The sequence below is a fragment of the Arachis ipaensis genome, chromosome B03, assembly GCF_000816755.2.
Source record: "Arachis ipaensis cultivar K30076 chromosome B03, Araip1.1, whole genome shotgun sequence".
Taxonomy (NCBI): domain Eukaryota; kingdom Viridiplantae; phylum Streptophyta; class Magnoliopsida; order Fabales; family Fabaceae; genus Arachis; species Arachis ipaensis.
Window position 1 is genome coordinate 81,429,123 of NC_029787.2, and position 18,124 is coordinate 81,447,246.

The window sequence follows — 18,124 nt, forward strand, 5'->3', positions numbered from 1 at the left end:
TAACTGTCGTGGCACTTTGTTATCCTTCGCTTTACGGCTAGAGGTAAGGTTTAGGGTGATAGGATGTTACATGAAGGCTCTGTGTAGAACTCATTTCTCCATAGAACCTCCTCTCCGCATTCTTGTACATTTTTCCCTATTTTTCAATCACACAAACAATGGTATTCTTCCTCTTCTTCTCAGATTCTTTTATGTGATTGAGTAATAACATAGAAAAAAGGAGTAAGAGTGAGAGTAGACCGCAAGTAACGAAATTCTCATTGACCAAAAATACTATTTATTAGAGTAGATGATGTCATTTTTCTCACCAAACTACCAAAATCTAATTTGTACACACCTACTCTAATTCAGAATAGTTTAACATCATGAATAGCTATTATCTACATCACCAAAATAACCATTACTTTTTTCAATTTGTAGCTAAATGACGCTGCCTAGCCCCAATTCTAAAGTCCCCTTTGGACAAATCCTTTGAACTGTCATAGTAACAAAAATGAAATAGAAGAACTAATACACAATAACTAATTATAGAAAATATCATAGCAAAATTAAAAGACTAATCCCCAACTTCTTATTAGAGTAAATCTCGAAAGATACTAAATAACTTAAGAAGAAGAGAATGAAGTTATAATTTAAAAAAATAGAAGAATTGAGACAGAAAAATGAATTAGCAAAAATAATATAGCAGAAGTAAAACTCCAATTTCCTATTAAAGTAAACACCAAAATAACTAGTTGACTTAACTTCTTTCAAAGTAACTGGCACTGTGAGGCTACAACAGGCTTCATCATTCAGGGAAGGCAACGGCACATCACCAAGACAATCTGAATCCACATCCTCCGACTGGCAGAATAGGCATTTATAAAAGGATCCAGCTTCCCTTCTAAAGACCTCCGGATCCGTTTCTCACAACCCATCTTGAAGAAAGAGATCATGAATCTTATTATGCTTTCTCCGCACAAGAGTATGAACATGAAAGAACTTGGCATTTCTATCCCCAAATTTTACCCACTGCTCTCTAGATTTCTAAAACTATAGAAGTTTCTCCTGCATAACCATGTTATTAAATTCCTCAATTAGTTGTTGTTCTTTTTGCCGCATAGTCAATCCTTCATTACTTCTAGTCACTTCTAAAGGAAATTAATCTGCCTCTCCAATTCGCATTTCCTAACAAAAATGTTGCCGAACACTTTAGAATTAAACTCTAGATAGTTCTTCTGCACTTCTTAAAGCTTGCCATGCACCTCTCTGTAGCCAGCCCGCCAAGACTAGTTCACAATATCTCTGTACCCCGGGTGAGTTGCCCAAGCCGCGAGAAACCGAAAAGGTCTATTCTTTTTCGGTTGGGGACGACATGTACAACGTACTAGGATAGAACATTGATTAGACTGAAGCCTATTTAAAATTTCTGCGTAAGCCTCTGGAAAGAGAGATAACCATCCACTGTTGATACAAATCCGGTCAAGTTTTTTCGCCACCTCAACACCATTTTTAACCCTTCTGTACCAAGAAAATTGTCTTCTAATAGTCTTCAAGTCAAACAGACCACTATCCCCTAGAGAGGCAGCAAGCCGATCTGCATGGTGACTTGAGAAGAGGCAACCCTTAGATTCATGAGAGAATAGTACTTCATTAAAATCACCAAGAACAATCCATGGCCCACAAAAAGACAAGGACTGAGTAACAAGATAATCTCATAGCAGAACTCTGGTATTAAACTGAGGACTATTATAGATACCACTGCACCTCCAAATCACATTATTTACCTAAACCTCAACTGTAACACACTGATCGGAAGCATCAATCCATTTGCAGTGAGCACCCTGCATTGCAGAAAAGAACCAGATACCCCCTTATGTTCTGATGCCTCCACTATACCAATAGAGTGATAACCAAGTCTTTCCTATAATAGTTTTAAGTGTTGAAAAGGACAGTGAGTTTCAACCACAATAAAAATTAAAGGTTTAAATTTCCTATCCAGCTCTTTACAATTCACTCGGGCTAACTTATGCATACTTTTAAGGCGTCGGACCCTGATGGGTTTCAGGCTTTCTTCTTCAAAGAATATTGGGAGATTATTGATTTTGATGTTTGGACTATGGTTCGTCATGCATTCTCTAGTTTGGATATGGATCCAAGGATGACGGAAACTCTTGTGGTTCTAATTTTGAAGGTAGAAAGCTCAATTTCCATGAAGGATTTCTGACCTATTAGTCTCTGTAATATGATTTACAAAGTTATAACGAATGTCCTGGTCAATAGACTTCGTCTCATCTCAAAGAGATTGTTGGACCCCTTCAAGGAGGGTTTATCCCGAGGAGAAGAACCCCAGACAACGTCATTGAAGCACAAGAGGTTCTCCATTTTATGAAGAAGACAAAGTCAAAGAGAGGCACCCTAGCCTTTAAGATTGATCTGGAAAATGCGTACGACAGAGTGGATTGGGGGTTTATGAAACAAACCCTTGTGTGGTTTGGCTTTCCTCCTCCGACAGTCAATTTGATTATGCATTGTGTCACTGCTTCCTTGCTGTCTATTCTCTGGAATGGGGATAGATTAAATAGCTTCACTCCGAACAAAGGTCTTAGGTAAGGAGACCCTATGTTATCGTATCTATTTGTGTCGTTTTATTAATTAGCAAGTTGATAGGGGCTTGTGGAAGTCGGTTGCTGCTTCTAGAGGCGGTCCAAGAATTTCTCATTTGATGTTCGCCGATGATTTGCTTCTTTTCTGTAAATCCAAAAAATAAAAAGTTCAAACTGTAATGGTAGCTTTGGAAAACTTCTACAGAGCCTCTGGGATGAAGGTTAATGTCGAGAAATCTAAAGCACTATGCTCTAGGAATGTTTCAGCGACAAGAAGAAAAGAGATTTTCACCGGAGTATCCTCCATCAGATTTGTCCATAACTTGGGTAAGTATTTAGGGGTGAACCTTAATCACTCTTGGGTGACATGCGCAACTTTTAACAATGTTCTGTACAAGATTCAGGGAAGGCTAGCCAGCTGGAAAGGAAGATTACTTAATAAGGTAGGTAAACTACGTTTGCTTAATTCGGTAGTGACTGCAATTCCTACTTACCGCATGCAGGTATCTCTTTTCCCTAAAGGGGTAACTAATAAGATAGAATTCATGATGCAAAAATTTCTATGGAAGGGTCAAGTTGATAGTAGAGATCTGAATCTGTTTAACTGGAAGGTGTTGGTCACCCCTAAGAAGTTTGGGGGTCTGGGAATTAGAGATCCTATTTGTGCTAATATTGCTCTTCATAGAAAGCTAGTTTGGCAACTTTTTCACCATCCTGACAAGCTATGGGTTCAACTGTTGATGGAGAAATACCATTCCTTTAGGGATAATTGCTTCAGTCGGTCTCGAGGTAGGGGATCTTATGTTTGGAAAAGTATATGTCGAGCTTGGGATATCTTAAAAGAAGGATTTATTTGGAGCATTAAGGATTTGAAATAAAATTTTTGGTTTTTTAAATGGAGAAGAGAGGGGCGATTGTGTCATGAGATAGATTATGTTCGTATTTCTGATTCGGATCTCCGGATCTTGGATCTTTGGTCATCTGGACAGTGAAACTTTGAGAATATCTATTTTTCTCTGAATCAGTCTCTGCAGAGCAACATTAGCTCTAACAACCTAGATGTTCAAGATGGTTCAGAGGTTGGTTGGTGTTGGACTAGTGCGGCTTCAAAGGTTTATGATGCTCGTAGTGGTTATTTGTGGGTCAATAAGAAGATGTTTAGTTGGGAGGATAGAGAAAAATTGGCTTTGGGAGGCACTCCCTACTGCTACATTTCGTTTTAGGAGGGGCATTTTGCACACGGATAGCTGTCCAAGATGTTTCTCAGGTCAAGGATCGGTTTTACATTGCATTTGGGATTGTCCAAAAGTCCAGCTAGTTTGGCAAGCTTTGGGGGATCTGTGGTCAACCTCTGAATTTGATGAGTTGGTTCTTACATAATAGCAAACAACTCTCCTTTAGATTCTTTTCTGGTCTCTGGTGGATTTGGTGTTCGAGGAATAACAAGATCTTTCATCCCCACGAGCCTTTGATTACGGACAAGGTGATTAGTATGGCATTGTCCTTGGAAAAGGAGCTCCAGAATATTTTTAAGTTGCAAGGAGTGTCTATCCCCTTCACCATTAGTGGCTCTTGAATTCCCCTCTTGGTGGGTACCTTTAAAATTAATTGTGACGTTAGCTATCCTAGCAATGGTGCTCGGGTTGGTTTTGCCTGTGTTAGTAGAGATTGGAAGGGAAGGTGACAATGAGGCTATCTGAGAACAATTGAGAGTCATAATATTTTGCCAGGAGAGTTGTTTGCTATTTAGAGATGTTCTCTTTTAGCCTGGGACTCAAGGCAAAGAGATGCTATATGTAAGGCAGACTGTGTGAAGGCCTTTATTATTGTCAATAATTTTTAGGATTGTTTTGGTTTTATTGATTCTTTGTTGTTGAAAATTTGGATATCATGCCTTGGAAATGACATGCTGATTTCCTGTAGATCTTGAGAGATGCAAATACAGTAGCAGATATCATGGCAAAAACGGCAATGCGAATCCTTTCTCCCCAAGTGAAACTTCCGTTGTCTTGGAAGAAGTTTGAGAGTACTATTCAGTGAAATTGCCTTTTTTAAGCAGTTTCTTATTTCATTTTCCTTTTCTTTTTTTTTTTACCAAAGATAGAAAGACTCGAACCCGCAACCTCTTAAATGAGTATGGGAGACTATGCCATTTGAGTTATAACTCATTGGCTTTCATTTTCCTTTTCTTGATTGTTATTTGTTTTTTTTTTCAGTCACAAAAAATATTAAAATAACTACATAACAGAAGAACATGATTAAAATAACAAAAACACGTAAATAGAAAATAAATGAAAACCGTATAAATAAACTATCCTTTGCAGCACTAATAAAAATAATGAAAACCGTATAAATAAACCATCCTTTGGAGGAAACAAAAACCTAACAAAGGAACATTCTTTTTTTCGAAGACATAAGTTTCAGAAGCTACTATCTTGTCTGATTGACGACAGTGAGACAGAGTCAAATCCTGGTATCTAAGGTTGAAGACAATCATCACGTTTATACCAAATTATTAGAAAATCCAACTCCATGTACGAGAAAATCCCGAAGAACTTTGACCATCACCACCAAATCAGCATCCAACAAATATGTCTTGTAGACAAAAATTGATAATTCGAAGAAAATTCCACCTCAGAAATGAATCAGCCTAAAATCCAGAGAGGTCTCTACATTGGAGATAAAACAACGTGAATGCTCATGTATTATGATTTATGATAGCAGTAGTTTGATTGACGAAATAAAGTGTCTAGAATGTTTTGATACACACCGGTGAACGAGCAGCATGCGCATTGGGGAAAGCTGATTCGCTGCGTCAGCTCCACGCTACCTGCCTTTTGACGCAGCACACAAGCTGCGTGTTGTGTCAGAGCAAACTGCAACTGATATATCACGCCAGTAACCAATAATGTTGCATTACACCATTTATTTGTCCATATAAAAAATAATTTCTGTTCATTCCGGATCTCTCTCTCTCGCTCACTCTACTTCTCAGCGCAAACACTCTCCTCTCCGCCGCCGCCAATGCAGGACCAACTGGCAGCCGTATCACTCAACGACGCCGATGAAGTCCCCAGAGCCCAATTCTCCGACCGTGTCCCCATCCGATCCATAGTCTCCCGGCCCGACGGCGGCTCGGGCCTGGTGGGCCGGAAAGCCCGTGTGGGTGGGTGGGTGAAGACAGGGAGGAAAGCCGACAAGGACGCATTCGCCTTCTTGGAGCTCAACGACGGATCCTCCGCCGCAAACTTGCAGGTCATCGTGGATGCTTCCCTAGGAGACCTTGGGCAGCTGGTCCCCACCGGAACCTGCGTCGTCGTAGACGGCGAGCTCAAGGCGCACCCAAACCCTAAGGGCAAGCAGAAGGTGGAGCTTCGCACCCAGAAGGTTCTCCATGTTGGTCCCGTCGATCCCGCCAAGTACCCTTTGCCCAAAACCAGACTCACCCTCGAGTTCTTGCGTGATTTCGTTCACCTTCGTTCCCGAACCAACACCGTAATATTCTCAAAATCCGTTCTTTTATGTTGTTTTCAATTTCCTAGTTTATTGCAAGAGTATTTTGATAATTGAAGATAGGTTATGTTTCTGATGGGATAGTCGTGTATGGCTGCAGATCTCTGCTGTTGCCCGAATTCGACACGCTCTTGCTTATGCTACACATACCTTTTTCCATAACCAAGGATTCCTTTATGTACACACTCCGATTATCACGACCAGTGATTGTGAAGGTGCTGGGGAGATGTTTCAAGTTACAACTTTGCTCAGTGAGGCAGAGAAACTGGAGAAGGAACTAGCGCAGAATCCTCTTCCGACCCAAGCTGATGTAGAAGCTGCTAGACTGGTTGTGAAGGAGAAAGGAGATATTGTTTCCCAGTTGAAATCTGCTAAAGCAAGCAAGGCAGAAGTTAATGCTTCTGTGGATGAGCTTAAACAAGCTAAGGAGAGTCTCTCCAAGTTGGAGGAGAGATCTAAGTTGAAGCCTGGTATACCTCAAAAGGATGGAAAGGTGGATTATACTAATGATTTCTTTGCCCGCCAAGCGTTTTTGACTGTTTCGGGCCAACTTCAAGTCGAGTCCTATGCTTCTGCTCTTAGTGGCGTATATACATTTGGGCCAACGTTTCGTGCAGAGAATTCTCACACTTCCAGGCATTTGGCAGAATTTTGGATGGTAGAACCTGAAATTGCATTTGCTGAGTTGAAGGTATGTGAAACTCGGACTATCTCTCTGACCGATGGGCATATCGTCAATGGCCATTGTTTCAAGTTTTAGGAAATATGTTTCCGGGTTATTTTTTCTTCTCTGGTGTTAACTTTGTTGGATGCGCAGTTCAACTGCCCATATCCCTTCCAACTCCTCCTGGCCTTAGATATTGATTTTCTGCTGTACTTTGTCGTGTTGGATGATATGAACTGTGCCGAAGCATACGTGAAGTTTTTGTGTCAGTGGTTACTTGACAATTGTCTAGAAGATATGGAATTTATGGCTGACAAGTTTGATAAAGGTTGCATTGATCGTTTGAAAATGGTTTCTTCAACACCCTTTGTTCGAGTTACTTATACAGAAGCAGTGGAAATCCTTGAGGAGGCTGTGAAGAATGGTAAAAAGTTTGAGAATGAAGTGAAATGGGGAATCGACTTGGCATCTGAGCATGAAAGGTAGGTTTAGATTTGTATTTTCACGTTCTTCTTTTTATTGATTTGTGTTGAATGATATCATGGGGGCATGTTGTTATGCAGGTACCTAACAGAGGTAAAGTTTCAGAAGCCTGTCATTGTCTATAACTATCCAAAAGAAATCAAAGCATTCTACATGCGACTCAATGATGACTCAAAGACTGTAGCTGCTATGGATGTTCTTGTCCCAAAGGTATGGATCTGTCGATTTGATTTGGAACATTGTCTTCAGTGCGTGGATGCTGATGAGATATCAAGATGCCTAGTTTCATTGTTTGTTGGCATAATAAAAGCTTTCAAACTAAATTCAGGTTGGAGAGTTGGTTGGTGGGAGCGAAAGGGAAGAGAGATATGATGTCATTCAAGAAAGGTATGAAGAGACAAAATTTGTCGGATTTGGATCCTCTAAAGTTTGAATTCTACTTTAGAGAGTAAAGTGTGATCTCTTACCATTGATTTCATATGTGGGACCAAAAATAAATATGAAAGAGAAATTGTTTAAGGGTAGAAGATCACACTTTAATCTCTAAAGTCAAATTCAAACTTTAGAGGATCTAAATCCAAATTTGTCTGCTTACCCTGCCTGGTGATTTGTTTCCGTCCACAGAAGATACCTCACATTGTCTTTACTTATTTACATTTTGCAGAATTAAGGAGATGGGGTTACCTCTTGAGCCGTATGAATGGTACCTTGATCTGAGGCGGTATGGAACAGTTAAACACTCTGGATTTGGTCTTGGCTTTGAGAGGATGATTCTTTTCGCCACGGGCTTGGAAAATATTAGAGACGTGATTCCCTTCCCACGATATCCTGGTAGAGCAGATCTATGATCTTTATTTCCAGTTGCACTTCTCTTGCACAAGGTAGAGATGTAGTTTTGTAGCATGAATAGTGGATTTGCTGGGTTTTATATATAAATCAGATATTTATCTCCACAGTATTGTATTTCATTCATTAGAGAGCTTTGTATAAATATTTTCCTAAGCATGGCCAGGAAACGATATTCTGTTTACTTCTCACAACACAAAGATGTACTTAATTTATTCAATATGAATAAAGTCCGATTTGCATTTTGTGCAATTCGTCATTTATATGTAGTTGTATAAAGTTGAACACTGTTTTAACTTTTAAACTCATTCGCAACAAAGAAAATTGATGCTATGCTATGTTCTAATGAAAATTCAAGGGTTTTATATTTCTTGTGTATTTCCTTAATATTAAATTATGACTTGTGCTGATTAACAGCAACTTCTTCTTCCCTTAATTTTACCCGATATAACTTTGGAGAGCATAAGAATCTCAGTATCTTCTGGATACAAGCCTTGCATTGAAGCGTAGCATCAATCATAGTCTTCATTCCTGCACAACAATTAGCTTCTTCCACGATTTTTGTTCTTATTCACAAGCAAAAATCAGAGGTATTCGCTTAGCATTATGCTGCCTATCTTCAGCCAATAAAGCAAGGAACCCACTGAAATTCCCACAAAAAGTTCAATTGTTCTTTTTCAATATCCAACCTATTTTGCAAACAATTCAATACCCATGTAAGTTAACATGTCTAAAGTCTAAACTTGTCAGCCGTAATGGCAAATTCACGCAAGGTACGAACAGCTATAAAATTCTGTTGATTAACAGCAATGACACAACTTGCATAAACTTTAGAGAAATGTGATTCACTAAGTTGCTCAGTAAAACGAAAATTATTATAGCATCCAAAATTGCTACTACCACATCTCACCAAAACATCGCCACTCCACCAGATGCCACCTTAAACCATGTCACTTGCTCTCTGATCAGGTGACTGTTCCTATCTTAACTCTCCCTGCTGTTGTTGGCTGATAAGGGTATCAGCCTCAATCCATATGACTGATTGAAAATAATTCACAGGTTATCCGGTCAATCCATTCCAAAAATTGCTTCCCATATCACCAGGGCACAATGTCCACTCTAGCCTGCTTTATAGCTATACATGTACCCACGAAGCTTTCTTATCTCTTCTGATGACTCACTTAGCAAATGATCCACGTAGAGGCAGATTGTGGCTCCCCTGCAGCAGCATAGTAAGTTAGTAACCAAGCAACAAACTTACCTGTTTAGTGCTACACAAATTAAATAAGTAAAAAAGGAATAAAAGATAAAAGAAAAGAATATATTATTAACAGCGCTTACCCAAGAGGACCAAATGGCAGAAAGATAACATCCCATCGGAATTTAGGCAGCCTATAAGAAAATTAGTGTTATATATTAGAGGTGAGGGAAGCACCTGAAATAGCACATATTTGAAGGGGGATATAAACAGCAGAAAGAATAGCTGAAGATAGTATAGGAAGCAGTTATAGAATGGAAAATATTACCAGAGCAGGCATAACATCTTGATTTTCTTGAATGCTTTCTTGAATATGCATTGGTTCAAATGTACTAAAATACAAATAAGTTCCCTATGATAGTGTATACTAAAAAGTAAAAACCAACCCCATAGCTAAATTATATATTATATTCCAGTAATTTCATGCTTTTATATCTTAGTTGATTTTCAATTCCATATGGTGACCATGATTATTTGGTGGTTATCTATGAACTTACCTCAACATGTAATATAACCAGAACATTGCAGGAACAATGGCAGTAAACCACGAGTACCAGATCCATCTTCTGTGATGCACTGACTCATCAATCAATCCTTTCATGGAAAATGAGCACACTAAAACAGCCATCCAGTCTGTAAAAGCTATTCAATTAGTTTTTGACAACAGCCGCCACCACATAAATTGACAAATTAATAGCATATCATGTGTCTACTTCAATTGCAAGTTCATACTGATAACGAAGGCGATAAAAACCGAACATAGGGACTAAAGACACAATTTCTATAGAAAATGCAGAAAAAAAATAAGGAACCTAAAATAGGAAGTCTAGCTGAGGTATATGTATATAATTCTAGATAAGTAAAGGAATGAACCTGCAGAGATAATCATCCATGAGTAGATGTCCTCCATGAAATAGGCATAAGGCCTCTGTTTATCAAGAACAAAGAAAGGTTAACAGCATATTCAGTAAAACAAACAATCACAAAAATCAGAAAATGAAAACGTTATTAGCTACAATGACTTCAATGCTATATATTTGGAAAAGGAATAATAAGAGTGTACGACCACAAAGCCTTCCAACATACAAAATTCAATTGTCCTCTTGGTAAATAGGCAAACGACTTATTTTCATCCAAGGCATACAAAATACGTTATCATCAAAGACAAAAGCAAAAAAGTTTAATAGTTTCAACATGGATCAAACACATAACAAGCCTCAGAAGACTCAAAATCAGATAACAAAATAAAAGAAAAGAAAAAAACAAATAGCTATTATTCCACGCAACATTCTCACATCACATGCATGCTTGAAAGAGAGTTGCAACATACCATCTCCCATGGAGATGTAACCTGTTTGAAGATGGAATACAAAAGAAACTGCATGTAACAGAAGAGCAGAATGGCAAACACCCTCTACATAATAAAAAAGGAAAATAAAATCAGAGATGAGTTCATATAAAAAAGATTAAAATCAAATTGACTTAAAAAGAAAAAGGAGATGATACCCTCCAAAAGCGATTATTCTCAGCTTGAGTGGCCTCTAAAGAGCGAACAAACTCTTCTTGCTCTGTAAACCAAAATTGGAATCACAAAATGACCTAAACTGATAGTTGCATTGAATAAAATGGAAAAGTGGAAACCTTGAGGGCCCATGGGACGAGAGTCTTCATCGTCGTGGATGGGAAGAGAGAACTTGTCGTCTCCTGAATTGCGCCATTTCCTTGCAAGCTTCTTCATTTTCCTCTTCTTCGCCCTTCGCCCTTCGCCCGTTGCCAATTTTTTTGCACATTAACACACAGCTATTGACCCCAATTATTTTTCTTACCAAAGTATTATTTTGGTTCTAAATATTTGGATTTGGTTTCTAATATTTCAAACCTTTTAATTTTGTAACACTTTTTTTTAAATTTTTTTATATAAAATCTTAAATTCTAGCCATTAATTATCAACATTCTAAAATTAAAAAAAAATTAAATAAGTGACAATTGGTGAATTAATTTTACTTACAAATGTGTTATTTAGTAGAAAAAATATTGATAATTGATCGAGATCAGTTTAGCAACTTATAAAATTGGGAGAAGATTCTATTCAAAGGGAGTTATAAAGAATTTCAACACTTGCTTGCATATTTTTAATTTTGTAAAAGACTCGAGTTGGTATTGATAATATGATACGATTCGATTGGTAATCGATTTTGACTAGATAGTAAGGCAAATCTTTAAAATTGGGGAACATGACTTAGGAGACAGTTATCAAGTTGTATTTGCCGAGAACAGTTATTTTGAGTCATCACCAAATCGACAGGTGCCAGCACATAATTGGTGAAAGATGCTTATAAATAGAGTAGCAAATAAGGGATTGGAGGTTGAAAAATCGTTTCAGAAACACTCATATCCTCTGTGACTTTCTGAGACTTTTGGTCTTAAGTTAATTTCTGTAAGTTTTCTTCCATATTCTTATATTTCTTTATCATTTTTGCACTTTACATTAATGCAGTTTATCTTTCTCGCAAGTTCAATATTTATCTTTTATATTCTGGTTTTATTTTAAATACTTTGCAGCATTAATTATGTTTAGTAAAATTTTTCTTTACATTTTAAGTATGTATTTTCGCAAGTCAGATTGGTTTTGATTTACTAGTTCATCCTTAAAGACAGTAATATAAAAAAAAAGCTTGCTTCTTCATCGTGACAAAGAAGAGTAAATTTTGATTCCAGATTGGCTTTTAATGCATGGTAAAATTGGTATCCGCAAAGAGGATTATGTTTCGCTCCCAGAAAATAGATATTGAACCAACCTAGATGTTTTTGCAATTAAAATTTATTTGCATAGATTTGTGAAAACTCTGTAAAACAAATTGACAAGTCCAGTAAAACAGTTTTTTAAATATCAAAGTTGTATTTTCAATTTCATGCATAAAAGGATTTCAAAAGTGTATGCGATTGCAAAGTGGTAGAATTATTAATATGTTTGAAAAAGTTTCAAATAGTAATGTATAATCAAATGTACCAGTAGGTATCGCACAAACTTCTGCAAATTCATTATCACATACAGAAAGAAGTACCTAAAATTCTAGAAAATTGTTGTAGTTGTTAAAGCAAATACTAGGGGTAATGGGTGAAATCCATGCCCTAGAAGTGCGCTAATACAAAATCTATTACCAGTAACTACAAAGTGGCGCCTATTTGGCCTTCCTCTTGGCTATATGCCACCATCAGGCAGTTACGCACCTCCAGTCAGATTTGGAAATGCGCCAGTTACATTGAATAACCAACCACTCGAGATTATTCAGTTGGTTCCTTGTCCAATAGTTCAGGATCAATGACTACTTTTTGTTAGCATATGGATGTGAGTCATCATGATTTAGTTAATTTACTAACTCATCAAATGACTGCAATTCTTAACCCAATTATGACTGATAATAATACTAAGTATGATCAGTTAGCTAGGTAAGTCGATAGAATTGTTATAATTGTAAATTTGATGAATGGTATGGTCAACCTCAAAATATACGTTATAATAATGAGAAAAGTTTCCATAACAATCTTAATGACAAAAATCATCCTCACGTCGTTCGACGTGGTCAAAATGCTGATGATGTCTTGAATTGAATTCGAGCTAATCAGCGTGGTGGTTATTATCAGATGATAAGGATTGTTGAAAATACCCTCAATCGAGTAGGTATTAATGTGGTATTTATGCATCGACCTATATCGTTTTAGCTTTTCCTGAAACAATACAAATGGCTAAGGTACCTACGGGGTAAAAAAAATCCTAAAATTGTTACCAAGTTTGTTGGAGAAGTACGAGAATCAACTGTAGAGCATATTGCTCGATATTTGGCTAAACTTGGAAATCTAGCAAACAATGAAGATTTGAAAATGAAGTTTTTTCTTTTTATTTGACAAAAAAATATTTTTACATGGTTTTTGAATTTAAGACCCAATTCGAGTTGGGCTCAATTGAAAAATACATTTCATAGTCAATTTTATAGAGGTGAATCGAAAGTAACTAACAGATTTGTTTGCCTTTAAAATAGAGGATGATAAATTAATAGATGATTATATGATTCGATTAAAAAATGATCGCAGTCAATATTTTGTGTCGATTCCTGAAAGCAAGATTGTCAAAGTAGTAATCAAGGGTTTTTGACGTTAGAGATTTTTGCCAGTAAAGAATATCATAAAAATAGTCGCATTGTAGATATAGTTTCTAAACCAACAAAAATCCCTTCATACAAACGTTTTGGTTGTCACAAGTAACAAACCCCTTTAAAATTGATAACCGAGTATTTAAACCTCGGGTCGTCTTCTCAAGGAATTGCAGGGAGGTGTTCTTATTATTGGTTATGAGTTTGTAAATTGGGGGGTTTTAATGTATAAGATAAAAAGCAAGAATAGTAAATGACAAGAAAGTAATATTGTATTAAATTAAATAAATAATAAAACTCTTGGCAAGGTATAAGAACTGGAAGTCCTATTCTTGTCAATTGCGACGAGAATTGGGTTTTAATCCCACTTTGTTAACCTCTAACTATGAAGGTAAATCAAGTAGATTAATTAGCTTAATCCTCAGGTCCTAGTCAATTCCTATGGAAAGACTAGAGTTATTGGAGCAACTCCCAATTTCAACCACTGCTTTATTTGACAGCTTAAGCGTTACCAATAAATCAACCAAAGCCAAAAGGGAAAAATCTAAATTATTTATATAATAAAAAGGAGCAATCATAAGTCTGAAATACCTCAAGATATATTAAATAGAAAATCAATCTAAACATAGAGAGTCATAAACAAAATTGAGAAAAGAAATAAAAGAACATTGAACCTGGGATTGAGAGTCACTCTAAAACTAAGAGAAATCCTAAATCCTAATCCTAAGAAAGAGGAGAGAACCTCTCTCTCTAAAAACTACATCTACTCCTAAAATTGTGAATATTGAGAGCCTCCTATGAATGGATGCAGTCCCCCACTTTATACCCTCTAATCTGTGTTTTCTGGGCCGCAAACTGGGTCAGAAACAGTCCAGAATTCGCTGGTTTCGAATTTTGCCACGCTGGATTTCCGTCACTGCGACGCAGCCGCATGGATCACGCGGTCGCGTCGCCTAGCGTCAGGGGAACTATAACATATTATATATCAAATCGAAGCCCCAGACGTTAGCTTTCCAACACAACTGAAACCGCATCGTTTGGACCTCTGTAGCTAAAGTTATAGCCGTTTGAGTGCAGAGAGGTCAGGCTGGACAGCTTAGCAATTTCTCCAACTTCTTGCATTCCTTCCACTTTTGCATGCTTTCTTCCCATCCTCCATGCCATCCTTGCCTTATAATATCTGAAAACACTTAACACACATATCAAGGCATCTAATGGTAATAAGAGAGGATTAATAATAAGCAAATATAAGATCAAAGAAGCATGTTTTCAACCAAAACACATAATTAGGAAGGACATATAAAACCATGCAAATAGTATGAATAAGTGGGTAAAGAGTTAATAAAAACCACTCAATTGAGTACAAGATAAACCATAAAATAGTGGTTTATCAACCTCCCCACACTTAAACAATAGCATGTCCTCATGCTAAGCTCAAGAGAAGCTATAAAGATGAAGAGGAATGGTAGAATGCATGAAATGCAACCTATCTATATGAATGTAACTACATGCAAAAAATGTTTCTACCTTCTTGGTTAAAAGTAAATAATCTCTTCAAGACAAACGTAAACCAGATTTCACTAATTCAAATCATACAATAAAAAGCAAGTAAACTTGTAAGAAGACAGCTCATGAAAGCAGGGAACATAGAATCAAGCATTGAACCCTCACTGGTAGTGTGTATCACTCTAATCTCTCAAGTGTATAGGGTTATTCACTCTACTCTTCTCTAGTCATGCTTTCTAAACCTTGTTCTTCATCTAACCAATCAACAATATTTAATATACCAATGCAAACGTCATGAGGTCTTTTTCAAGGTTGTAATGGGACTAAGGTAAGGGTAAAGGTATATATATAGCTAAGTGAGTTTTATAAATTGAATCTTTAATTAATCTAAGCTCTCACCTAATATACATATACTCTATATACTTTTAAATTCATGCCTAGCTACCCATAATTCCCACTTTTTGTATAATTCCCATACTCACGTACCAAATTTTCTTTAATTTTTTTATCACATGTGCATTGATCTTTTATTAAACTTAATATTTGGGGTAATTTTGTCCCCTCATTTATTTATTTATATTATATATATATATATATTTTTTTTCTTTTTCTCTCTCTCTTTTTTTTTGTAGAGAAATAAACATAACTTATCAATGCACATGGATTTTTCTATTATTTTTCTATTTTGGTTTTTCATGAGTAAGTTCCCAAATTCCTAATATTCAAATAAATTAGAAACATGTTACATTCCCTTATCAACCCATGTTCCCAAAATTTCCCCACACTTATTTGCTACACAATCTCTATCTTAAACTAACCAAAGATTCAATTGGGATAATTAATTTGTTTTCCGCTTAAGGCTAGTGATGTGGTTATAGAACAGAAGGGGATTAAAAGCTCAAGGGGCTAACAAAGGTGATGTAAAAGGTAGGCTTATTTGGGGTAAGTGAGTTGATAATCAAATATGGCCTCAATCATACGCAAGCATGTAAATATACTAAACAAAGGACATATAGACTAGAACAAAATACAGATTACAATCATAGAGAAGGAAACACACAGGAATAAAATATTTATGGTTAAATAATGTAACCATGTAAATAAGCTCAAAGTCTCACAGGTTGTGTGTTCTTTGGCTCAAAAACCATGTTCCAAATACAACTTCAAACAAGTTTAACACAAAAATTTTGGTTTTAAATTAGTGAAAATTTTCAAAAAAATAGGATCTTTAAGAAGAAACTTATTATTTTAACCAAGCAGTAACTAAATGCAAAATCAAATAAACATGCAATTAAATATGCAAATGCAACAATTAACAAAGAAAATAAAATATTGGTGTTTGAGACAGGAAAGTACTAACCCATGGAGATCGGTATCGACCTCCCCACACTTAAAGATTGCACCGTCCTTGGTGCATGCTAAGATGTGCAAGTGGATGGGGGTTGTGGTTCCTCAGCTGGGGCTCTTTTTGTTCCTTTCCTTGCTGTTGATTTGGGAGTGACTTTCTCTTTTCCTTTCTTGGTGGTCATCCTGAAAAAGGGAAGAGAAAGTAAATTAAATTCAAAGGGATATATATAGCAAGGAAGACAACGGAAAAGGTGGTGATGGATGCACATTAAGATATAACTGACATTATCACATGCTCGCGAGTACAAGCCAACAATGAGAAATAGCTAGTGCATATAAAGACAAGTGAATGCAAGGTGTTTATTGGCATGCCGGCAAAGGGCATGAGTAGCATAGACCAAGCAATACTTTGTAACAAACCATCACGTTTGTATTGACAATTAATTTCAATTAATACAATAGTAAAGGGAGTTTATGAAAAGCAAGCATTCAGAGTAGTAGGATAAAAGATACTGAAAAGCAGTGCACAATGCCATACGGGTGTTTTCACAAACACATAGCATGCATGTTAAATAATCTAATGAAAATAATAAATTGAACATGCAAGCAACCCTTTAAAAATAAATATATATAATTGTCAAATAATTCCTCTAATAATCCACAAGTAAAATATAGAAATAATGACCTAAATAAATTTTGAACACCAATAATGCAATAAATGAAAGTATGTAAATAAACTAAAATAAAATAAAAAGAAAAATAAAAAGAATGAGAAGGGAAAGAAGATAAGAAAGGAAGAAGAAAGAAATAAGAAAAGATAAGAAAAATAAGGATTAGAGAAGAAAAGATAAGAAATTTGGCTGATCTGGATAATCTGTGCGCCGCTTGTGACGCGGACGCGTGAGTGACACGGTCGCGTGGTGCGCAAGAAGGTCAGGTGACGCGGACGCGTGGGACACGCGTTCGCGTGACTTGATTTGTGCTAGTGGCGCGAGTGCAGCCTCGCGGTCGCACAACTCTCTGTTCAAACTTAGTATTGCCAAAATCCTGGGTGACGCGATCGCGTGGGGGACGCGATCGCGTGAGTGGCCATCATGGGATATGACGCGGACGCGTGAGGTACGCGTTCGCGTGGTGAGGCTTGGGCTACCAGCACGAGTCCAGCCCAACTCCAGCTCAACTTTCGGCCATGCACCCTTTGACTTCGAAATCCAAGTCACACGGCCGCATGGGGCACGCGATCGCGTGGGAGGCCAGTATTCCCCTGCGACGCGGACGCGTCAGCGATGCGGTCGCGTGGGACGAATTGTGCCACTAACACACCTCCAGCCTTGCTCCAGCGTGACTCTCTGTTCGTTTTTTATTTTCTCTTCTCTCCTTGCGACGCGGTCGCATCGCTGATGCGGTCGCGTCGCGTGCTCACTTTTTTTTTTTTAGTCTGAAAAATGCAGAATGCAGTGTTAATATGAATGTGATGCAAAACTCCAGGTTCAATATAACAAAATAAAATAAAATTCAAAAATAAATAAAACTAAGTAATGAAAAGGGAACGATCATACCATGGTGGGTTGTCTCCCACCTAGCACTTTTAGTTAAAGTCCTTAAGTTGGACATTTGATGAGCTTCCTGTTATGGTGGCTTATGCTTGAACTCATCCAGGAATCTCCACCAGTGTTTGTGATTCCAGTAACCTCCGGGGTCCCAAATTAGGCATGTAAAACCCTTAAGAAGCTTCAAACAGATTCTTAGGCTCCCGGGGTGACAAATGTCA

General features: G+C 37.2%; 2 protein-coding genes across 5 annotated transcripts; one reads left to right on the top strand and one right to left on the bottom strand.

Annotated features, from left to right (window-relative positions):
* Positions 4,993 to 8,370, top strand: LOC107630631 (asparagine--tRNA ligase, cytoplasmic 1). The gene is made up of 6 exons (XM_016333829.2): positions 4,993 to 6,080; positions 6,199 to 6,789; positions 6,988 to 7,244; positions 7,326 to 7,455; positions 7,574 to 7,632; positions 7,910 to 8,370. Exons 1-6 carry the CDS (start codon positions 5,610 to 5,612, stop codon positions 8,091 to 8,093), a joined length of 1,692 nt encoding a protein of 563 aa, XP_016189315.1. The 5' UTR covers positions 4,993 to 5,609; the 3' UTR covers positions 8,094 to 8,370.
* On the bottom strand, positions 8,639 to 11,192 carry LOC107630632. Of its 4 annotated transcripts, XM_021119026.1 has the most exons (8): positions 10,991 to 11,192; positions 10,856 to 10,917; positions 10,680 to 10,763; positions 10,223 to 10,277; positions 9,847 to 9,982; positions 9,618 to 9,681; positions 9,433 to 9,483; positions 9,238 to 9,310 (listed from the first exon to the last, which is right to left on the bottom strand). In XM_021119026.1, the coding sequence occupies exons 1-7, from the start codon at positions 11,085 to 11,087 to the stop codon at positions 9,475 to 9,477; spliced, it is 507 nt and encodes a 168-aa protein (XP_020974685.1). In that variant the 5' UTR covers positions 11,088 to 11,192; the 3' UTR covers positions 9,238 to 9,310; positions 9,433 to 9,474. The 4 variants fall into 4 exon arrangements, 3 of the variants coding, with proteins under 3 accessions (XP_016189316.1, XP_020974686.1, XP_020974685.1); XR_002359480.1 differs by having other exon boundaries at positions 8,639 to 9,310; positions 9,433 to 9,681; XM_016333830.2 differs by lacking the exon at positions 9,618 to 9,681 and having other exon boundaries at positions 8,639 to 9,310; positions 10,991 to 11,189.

Bases quoted from the DNA above. Each gene is read 5' to 3' on its own strand.
- LOC107630631 (XM_016333829.2), top strand. From the start codon at position 5,610: ATGCAGGACCAACTGGCAGCCGTATCACTCAACGACGCCGATGAAGTC. The intron at 7,245-7,325 runs GTAGGTTTAGAT...GTTGTTATGCAG, and splicing joins TTGGCATCTGAGCATGAAAG to GTACCTAACAGAGGTAAAGT. The intron at 7,633-7,909 runs GTATGAAGAGAC...TACATTTTGCAG, and splicing joins TATGATGTCATTCAAGAAAG to AATTAAGGAGATGGGGTTAC.
- LOC107630632 (XM_016333830.2), bottom strand. From the start codon at position 11,087: ATGAAGAAGCTTGCAAGGAAATGGCGCAATTCAGGAGACGACAAGTTC. The intron at 10,918-10,990 runs GTTTCCACTTTT...TTTGGTTTACAG, and splicing joins TCGTCCCATGGGCCCTCAAG to AGCAAGAAGAGTTTGTTCGC. The intron at 9,311-9,432 runs GTAAGCGCTGTT...ATGCTGCTGCAG, and splicing joins CTGCCATTTGGTCCTCTTGG to GGGAGCCACAATCTGCCTCT.